The sequence below is a fragment of the Belonocnema kinseyi genome, chromosome 6, assembly GCF_010883055.1.
Source record: "Belonocnema kinseyi isolate 2016_QV_RU_SX_M_011 chromosome 6, B_treatae_v1, whole genome shotgun sequence".
NCBI lineage: Eukaryota > Metazoa > Arthropoda > Insecta > Hymenoptera > Cynipidae > Belonocnema > Belonocnema kinseyi.
In genome coordinates this window covers 146074383-146084320 of record NC_046662.1, presented here as the reverse complement: position 1 = coordinate 146084320, position 9938 = coordinate 146074383, and the positions used below count along the sequence as shown (strand labels likewise).

At 28.1% G+C, this 9938-nt stretch overlaps 1 protein-coding gene across 3 annotated transcripts in view; it reads left to right on the top strand.

The window, feature by feature from the left end:
• The first annotated feature begins 2484 nt into the window (after window positions 1-2484).
• LOC117174091 (ubiquitin domain-containing protein UBFD1-like) overlaps window positions 2485-9938 on the top strand; it is a 219206-nt gene continuing 211752 nt past the window's right edge. For all 3 annotated transcript variants that reach the window (XM_033362791.1, XM_033362793.1, XM_033362792.1), the window contains exon 1: window positions 2485-2714. In XM_033362791.1, the coding sequence (XP_033218682.1) occupies window positions 2702-2714 (13 nt within the window). In that variant the 5' untranslated portion in view covers window positions 2485-2701. The remainder of the gene's footprint in view (window positions 2715-9938) is intronic.

The window sequence follows — 9938 nt, the reverse complement described above, 5'->3', positions numbered from 1 at the left end:
CTAAATTTTAATCCGAAAGCTTAACAAAGGACCCTTGAGTGTCGGCTACTCTATTGAGATAGCCTCTCTGCTTGTTATTTATGATCGTATTCTTATTTCAATATCGGAAAGGATATTTTAAAGCCTTCAGACCATTTAAATGAGCTTCCTGGACCTTTAAAAATATCGGAGTGCCTGCGGAGAATTTCTTTGAGATTCTTTGACCTAAAGAATTTTTAGTATGTACTCAAAGATTCTTTTCGGTAGGGACATCATATATTTTTTAATATTCTTCTGATCATGTATATGTTTTAAATATTTTTGTCATTGAGGTCTTTAATATTATTAATTTTTTCATTAGCTACATTAATAATTTTAACAAAAAATAATTTTTTTAACTTTAATAAATAATAAAATCAATAGTATGAGCATAATAAATCACAAAAATATAAATTTCGAACTGCTTTCAAAATGTATCTCAAAATTAAATTTTACTCATATTAAACTACACATTTTCATGAATTTTTCTTTTTTTTTAATAATTAGTGATAGTTAGACTTATTTTTTCGTCTATTTTTTTTGTTTATTTGCAAAAAGCATCAAGTTTTGAATTATTTTTGCTTTTTCTTAATGCAATTCAATGATAAAGACAGAACTACTTTTTGTGGCGCCATTTGTTGGATTAGTTTAATCGACAATTCCCCTCCGGATCGTAAGAAAACAGAAAAGTGAGGGCGATGCATGGGGCTGCTGTACCATGATCTAATGAATACATGGTCTAGCCACTTGACAGTCCTGGTTCGTTAAAGTCACGCAACCGTTTAATTCCACCATTTTGTTACTTTGACCGTGCAGTTTGAGTTTGACGCGTAAGACTACGGCGAACTGTTACAGGAAAATCAGTATGTAGGAAGAATTATTATGAGAATATTAAAAGAATGAATTCAAAAAGAACTTTAAATGGATATATTAGAACATTGGTAAGGAAATAAATTATATTTAGACCAGAATGTAAGTTTGTAAATATTACTGAATGAGAAGGATTAAAAGTATATGCAATTTTTGATATTTGTGATAATGAATTTCATTTAAAATATCTCCGTTTGCCAGTGAATAAATCATTCTCAGGTGGACAATTCTTTCAGAAATATATATGAAAAAGTGACAGAGGTTTGTAATAGAATTACGCGGGTCCGTAAATTTTACAGAAAAGTTTGTTAGATCTGTGTTTGATCTGGATTGAAAGTAAGACCTATTATTTTTACATTAATTAGACAATAATTTGTCGTATGGTACAATTTGGACATTCTTCTGAATTTACATATAAAACGTATGTGTAAACGTATGCAATATTATAGGGATTTGCCAACATTCATTGTAATTTTGAACAGTCTGATAAGAATAAGAGAGATTTGTAATGTGATTCAATGCGATTTCATATTATATCTAAAAAGTGGAAAGGCAAGAGGGAGTAACTGACAAAATGAAAATTGTGCCTGACAGCAGAAAAAATTTGCATCAAATTCATATAGCCATTTACAAAAAATGAAATTTCGCCTACCAATCGGGTTAACACTTTTTTTTTTAACTGTCTTATTCGGCTCGAGATAGTGATAAAAAATGAAATAATCAATAAAAATAAATGTACGTACCAGCCCAGAAATACGTAGAGTTACTGAATATAGAGGGGAAAAGTTTAATAAAAAAGTCATTCAGTTCGGAGAAAACTAAGTTTTACTTTTGAGGTTACATTCTTATGGTCTCTGAAAATCGTTTTAATTAAAAACAAAAAAAATTCATCACTTTTTAGATGGTGAGACCACCCGAGATATTTTGATGAATGTCGTAAGAAACAGCTCGATCCTAAAAGTCTTTATTTTTAATGGAGATAAAAATCTAATTTAAAAATACGATTTTAAAACAATCCTTTTACCCCGATGTGTATTAGAATTGTTTAGTATTTTGTAACAAAAAAAAAACCCTTTTCAAAAAAATTGTCATTTGCCACCTTCTCCCTTCCCACCCTTAATATATTAATTATATTACGAACGTAACACTAGTTGTAAAAAAACAATAAAGAACAAGAATATCGATCATTATAAATAAATATTGAATATATTGAATATCATTTGATCACATCGTCCCACTTGCCTTCGTTTTTATTTGACACAGATATGTCACTTTTTGTCAGTAGAAAGAGGTTATGTAACACATAACCTAAAGTTATAGTTAATCCGTATTTCCCTTTAGCGATCTTCAACATTATTATAATACATTTTATCAGGTTTCAAATATTTCTACACCTCAAACGTACGAGAAATTTTTATTCTTACATTTTACATTTTAAAATCCCTAAGGTTTGCCGCCTTACTTATCCAAGATGGAGAAATTGAGCGGTGGGTCCTTATTGGTGCGGTTTTTTTACTTGCGCGTGGCTAGACCATGTATTTATTAGATCATGTGCTCTACCCATATTTCCCATGTAGTTGACCGAGTCTGGATTATTACTCCGTGGTTACGCCTGGCTAGACCTAGACCGTGTATTCTTGGATCGTGGTTGAAAGAGCTTGTTTAGTTATTTCTCGGCGAAAAGATTCACGTCGTCTGCTCGCTTCGCAATTCTCCCACATTTATTGTACTTACACGGTTACGCATTAATTAATCATCATTTAAGTTTGAGCCATTTTCACAGATCGTGATTGATCTATGAAAACAGTGCGTCATGGAGTACGGAGGTATGGTTATATTATATAGTACTCTTTTGGTTTAGTTTCAATTTTAAGTTGATACTCTAATGCTGATTCCACTTGTACAAGTAACTCTTATTTTGCTATATTCTCGATTGATTACGACTTGACATTTTTAATAAACTAGAAGTTCATTCGCGCGACCCACTGATTTACTTGCAATTATTTTTTATGTAAATGAAGTTTAATATGATACCGCGATCTTTATTTTTGCTTCAATAACCCCTCCTAGAAATAATCGATTGGACACGATTAATAACGATTGAGAGCAATCAAAATTTGAATCGGTTTAAATTGTTCCTAATTGTGCCAATCGTTCCCAATCGGATTGAATTGAGTAAATTCACTTGTCTGCAATACGCCCTCTGCAGTTTTCGTTTGTAATACAAATGACGCCCACGCGTTTATTGGTTAGATATTACATTTTTAGTAATTTAACAAAAGTTTTAAGTACAAAAAATATAATGTTACGGTATACCGAATAAAAAGTTTAAAGTATATGGATTAACAGCATGTAAAAATCATACCGTTTTACGATGTGACAGTGATGTATGATTATTAATTAGGTAGTTTGATTTGGCCGGCATATTATTGTAAAACATTTATTTACTTATTTTTAAATTTATATTCTTGAAATTTGTCTTTTTGACTGAATAAAAAACCGCATGTGCATAATAAATTGCAAACTCAAAATGCTGCCCTGAAAACTTAACCCCTAACTCAGATTATGTAACTAGTTAAATTTTTAGTAGAAAAACTAATCCAATCCCTTTAAGTTTCTTGCAATATAACAATTTTTAATTTATAAATAAGTTTGATTTAAAATTCGTGAAAATTCTAGTTTTTAATATTTCAAAGGTTTGAAATTATTAATGTTATAGTATTAGATTCATTCAGGTTTCATTAAGTTCAAAATTGAATTGAACACGTGCGGAATTCATTTAAAAAAATGGTTTTCCTTCCATAAGCACATACATTTTTTATATTCTCTCCTTCCTGAAACATTGTGATTAATGGCCACATATTTCTGTAATTTTGGTCAAATTTTTTATTTAATAGCCTGAAAAAAGTTTATTTTTGGTCTTTATATCCAGTTGTCATTCACATAATTTCATCAAATCTTATGTAACCGTATGGACGTTTTTCGACATTTCAGCATATCAAAGAATAAGGGTTTAATTTTTAATTTTCGAATTGTTTTAAACTTTGAGTTTAAAATGCTAAAATTAAGAAATTATCAAGTTTAAATGTAAGCAGTTTAGAAATCCGAATTTTAAAATGCTTCTGAATCCATAGTGTACAATTTCAAATGCTTTATTTATAAAAAAATTTCTAGAAACTTGTCATTTTTACATATATTAATGAAAGTTTGAACTCGAAATCGCTGTTTGAAATGTTTTAATTGATTATTTAGCACGATTAGAGACCAGAAAACTTCCACTTCCATTGGTTTAATTTGCAATTTAGTCTTAAATACTTTAAATAACAACATTTTCAGCTTCCAAAACTTAAACTTTGAATTTTATTGACTGGTGTAAACAATTTTTAACCAGGAAATTATTCCAGATTTTGTCTTCAATTTTAGTGGCTACCTTAAGAATAATATAAAAAGTTGGTTTTCCGTCAATCATTAGTGGTAAAGAGGAAATCATAATCTAAGGATTACCGAATATAATATCACAGACATTGATGTAAATTCACTGTTCAATATAGAATGAATTTTGTCCATCATTTTGAGTACTTATATTTCAATAAACTAAAAATTTAGAAAGTTGAATTAATAAAAACTTCTTAAATTATAAATTATAAGTGTAAATAATTCCGAATAATTAAAAATTGAAACCTCTTTCTGGAAAAAATTTTTACCTCTAATATTAATTTTGAATTGTTTAATTTTATTCAAATAATAACAGCATGACATTTTTAAATAATAAAATAATACTTTAATTCCGAAAAACTAAAAAAACTGTCTAAATAATTCCCGCCAGAAAAAGTTCTGCCATTACGTAGCAAATTCCAAGTACCCGATTGGGAACATTTGGAGATGCAAAATGCTCAATCGTTGCCAATCGTTTTGGTACAATGAAGCAATACGATTCGGATCGATTGAGACATTAGTTATATTGTTTCTTATCGATCTCAATTGATTATTTCTAGAAGGGACTTTTATTTGTACACTGCTCCACACGGCGACCCTCTCAAGGCGCAAAATAAATTATTGCGCAACACTAAACATTTGTATGGAAGTTTGGAAAAAACAACTAAAATGTTGGTGCATACAAATTTTCATAGAAATACATGGTAAATAATCTCGACTCGAAAAGAGTCCAGATGTCAAGCCATTTCGAGCGTCCCTAGCACTTGGATGGGTGACCATCTACGAGGTACAACCGGGTTGTGTACTCGAATTTAGGAAACCTGGCCAAACGCGGAAGGTGGCTTTCTGCAGTTTCCCTCTCATCTGGTCAAATGTTTAGGCAACTGCGAGTAATTCTAATAAATTCGTTTGTAGCCGCATTGTAATTAAATTGTACTAAAATTCATACAGATTATTCTGAAATTGCTGGAAGAAATAATTACTAAAACTAATGAAAATGAAAGTTTTTAAGATTATATAGTTTTAATTTCTTTTTTAATTCTTATTAAATATATACCGCATACATTTACTTATAAAAACTAATTTGTTTAAAATGTTTAAATAGTTGAAAATCTAAAAAAAACAGTTAAGTTCTGAATTTGTTTATGAAATTTATTTTAATAATAAATCATGAAAATTTGATTATTATAATTATTTGGAAAGGCGTTCTTAGTTAAATTTGTAAAAAAAACTTTAAATTATTAATAATTATTGTAAATTTACAAAAAATGGTGGGAAATGATCATCGAAAGACATTCTTAGTTCATTCCATAAAAAAATGATGCATCTTACTTGAAAAATAGCCAGACAAATCTGTTGATAAACATTTTTTAAGTAATTAATAATTGTAAATTTTCAAAGCATCAGAGAAAATGAATAATCGAAAAGATATTCTTAGTTAATTATGTTTAAAAATGTAGCCTACTCGTAGGGAGAAAACCAAATTCTTAATTTTTTAATTGAAATTATTTCAATAATTAACAGTTCTTGTAAATGTAAAAGGCAACATAGAAAAGATTCATCCGATAGACATTTTTAGTTGACTCCGTAAACAATTTCACTTGTAGAAAACAGCTTAAACTCTTAATTTTGCAATTGAAATTCTTTAAATAATTAATAGTTCTTGTAAATTTGCAAAGCAAAATAGAAAGCAATCATCGGAAGACATTCTTAGTTGGATCCGAAAACACATTGCTTCTTTAAAAAAGGCACTTTTAGTTTTTTAATTAAAATTGGTAAAATAATTAATACACCCTGTAAATTTGCAAAGCAACTTAGAAAAGAGTGATCCGATAGACATTCTTAGTTGACTCCTTAAGAAAATTGACTTGCAGAAAAAAGGCCAAACTCTGAAGTTTTTAATTAAAAGTCTTTAAATACTTAATAGTTCTTGTAAATTTGCAAAGCAAAATAGAAAAGAGTCATCGTATAGAAAATCTTACTTGACATTCTAAAAAGATTAACTTGTAGAAAAAAGGTCAAACTCTTATTTTTAAATTGAAATTCTTTAAATAATTTATAGATTATGTAAATTTGCATAGCAAAATGAAAAGAATCATCGGATAAACATTCTTAGTTGACTTCGAGGTTAAATTATAGAGTATCTGATACCCCTCTTTATATCCTAGTAATTTTGTTTTTTCAAAATCAAACTATTGGAACATGAAATTGAAGTAAATTCGAAGCGATTAAAAAAAAGCATTAAAATTATTTTTGATTGCATTATTATAACATGTCAAATATGGGTCTATTTACATATCTTGACATGTTTAGCTGTTTGTTTTGTTCATATAAACCATTTTACTTACAAAAAAAAAGAAAGAGCTGCGAAAGTTGTTAAAGAACGAGTCGTTTCAAATTCTAAAGCACCTCGACCTCTTTTGTTGACTTCGAGGTTAAATTATAGAGTAGCTGATACCCCTCTTTATTTCCTGGTAATTTTGTTTTTTCAAAATCAAACTATTGGAACATGAAATTGAAGTAAATTCGAAGCGATTAAAAAAAAAGCATTAAAATTATTTTTGATTGCATTATTATAACATGTCAAATATGGGTCTATTTACATATCTTGACATGTTTAGCTGTTTGTTTTGTTCATATAAACCATTTTACTTACAAAAAAAAGAAAGAGCTGCGAAAGTTGTTAAAGAACGAGTCGTTTCAAATTCTAAAGCACCTCGACCTCTTTTCCAACTTTAAAAAAATTACGATTGAAATTTTTATAATTGGTTATACCGATGAAAATAATTCACAAAATATTTTACATTTTATTTAAAAAGATTAAAATTTTTCGTATATATACTCTTTTTCCCAGGAAGAATGTATAAAAACACTTTAATGTTAAGTTGAATACGACGAATTCAAATTTTTGGTTGACCCATATTTGACACTTCATAGCAATGTAATTAACAATAATTTTAGTGATTTCTTTTAGCAAATCACTTCAAATTTACTTCAATTTCATGTTCCAAAACTTTGATTTTGTGAAAAGAAAATTTCCATGAAATAAAGGGTGGTACCAGCTAATTAAAATTGTTTAAATAATTAATAGTTTTTGTAAATTTGCAAAGCAGCATAAAAAAGAGTCATTTTCCAGAAATTCTTACTTGACTTCCTAAAAAAATTAACTAGTAGAAAAAAGGTTAAACTCTTATTTTTGAATTGAAATTCTTTAAATAAATAATAGTTCTTGTAAATTTGCAAAGCAAAATAGAAAAGAGTCATCGGATACACATTCTTAGTTGATTCCGTCAAAAACTTGACTTGTATAAAAAAGGCCAAACTTTGAAGTTTTTTATTAAAATTCATTAAATACTTAATAGTTCTTGTAAATTTGCAAATCAGCATAACAAAGAGTCATTGTATATACATTCTTACTTGATTTCGTACAAAATTAACTCGTAGAAAAAAGGTTAAACTCTTCTTTTTAAATTGAAATTATTTAAATGATTAATAGTTCTTGTAAATTTGCAAAGCAACATAGACATGAGTCATCCGATAGACATTCTTAGTTGACTGCGTAAGAAAATTGACTTGTAGAAAAAAGGCCAAACTCTGAAGTTTTTAATTAAAATTCTTTAAATAATTAATAGTTCTTGTAAATTTTAAAAGCAATATAGAAAGAATCATCTGATAGACATTCTCAGTTGACTTTGAAACCAAATTGACTCGTAAGATAAAAAGCCAAACTTTTAATTTTTTAATAAAAATTGTTTAAATAATTAATACTTCTTGTAATTTTTAACAGCAACATAAAAAAGAGTCATTATATAGAAATTCTTATTTGAATTTGTAAAAAAATTAACTCGTAGAAAAAAGGGCAAACTCTTATTTTGAAATTAAAATGATTGAAATTAATAATAGTTCTTGTAAATTTAAAAAGCAAAATAGAAAAGAGTCATCCGATAGACATTCTTAGTTGACTCTGTCGAAAAATTGGCTTGTAGAAAAAAGGCCAATCTCTGAAGTTTTTAATTAAAATTCTTTAAATAATTAATAGTTCTTGTAAATTTTAAAAGCAATATAGAAAATAATCATCAGATAGACATTCTTAGTTGACTCCACAAACAAACTAGCTCTTTGAAAAAAGGTCCCTTTCAGTTTTTTGATAAAAACTGTTTAAATAATTAATAGCTTATGTAAATTTGCAAAGCAATATAGGAATGGGTCATCGGATAGGCATTTTTAGTTGACTCTGTACAAAATTTTACTTGTAGAAAAAAGGCCAAACTCCGAAGTTTTTAATTAAGACTCTTTAAATACTCAATAGTTCTTGTAAATTTGCAAAGAAACATAGAAAAGATTCATCGTATAGATATTCTTAGTTGTTTTCGAAAACAAATTTGCTCTTAGGATAAAGGTCAGACTTTTAATTTTTTAATTGAACTTGTTTAAATAATCCATAGTTCTTGTAAATTTGCATAGCAACATAGAAAAGAGTTATCGTATAGACATTCTTTCTTGAATCCGTAAAAAATTGAGTTGGAGAGAAAAGGGCAAACTCCTAATTTTCAAATTAAAATTGTTTAAATAATTAACAGTTCTTGTAAATTTGTAAAGCAATATAGAAAAGAGTCATCGAATAGACACTCTTAGTTAGACTCCGCAATCAAACTGTCTCTTAGAAAAAAGATGACCTTTAGGTTTTTAATAAAATTGTTTAAATAAATGATAGTTTATGTAAATTTGAATAGAAAAATAGAAAAGAGTCATCGGATAGACATTCTTAGCCTTAATTTTAAAATTAAAATTGTTTAAATAATTAATATTTCTTGTAAATCTACAAAAAACAACATGATAAATTAAAAAGTTCTTTGGATCTAGGATAAACTCTACTTTCATTTTATATATAACAAACTTCTAATTTCAAATTTTAAACGTCACCTATGGTAAGTTTTCACTTGGTAATTTTTTTTCCTTTTATGGAAAACCTAGGGATAGTAAATAATGTCACGAAACATTCTATTATTATATTCATACTTATTAAAGTCCTGATGAGGCCACGATATCGTTGGTGAAATGCATAGACATTTAAAAAAGTAAGAACTTTTATTTTTTACCTACCCTTATAAATTCGCAAGAACAAAGGCCAAAAACTTTGCATTACTGTATGAGGTCTAAAATGTAACTGCATTAATGACAAATTAAATGTATTCTTTAAAAAATAGCCATTTATGAAAATTGTTTAAGATTAAATAAATGTTTTAAAAAACATATGAGCTCCACTCGGATTCGGCACGATCGCTAGGAGTGTTTATAGCGATTATGTAAACAGATCCCTTCGATCCTCGAATGTGCCTTTGTGTAAAATTTGACCCCCACAGTTTTTGTCAAATGTCCACGTTTTGAGACCCCCTGAATCTGAAAAACAGGGTTTTTAAGATTTTTAAACTAAATTTTTGCGATTAAGTTACTTGCTTTCATTTTAAAAATAATACCTGATTATGAGAATTTATCATTCGATGTTTTGTAATAATTTCATAATCAAAGCATGTACACAAATTCCCAGTGTTGCACCTGGTCTTACATTTTTCTTTCCCAACTTACGGCTAAACGAAATGAGGTATCGCTCTAAA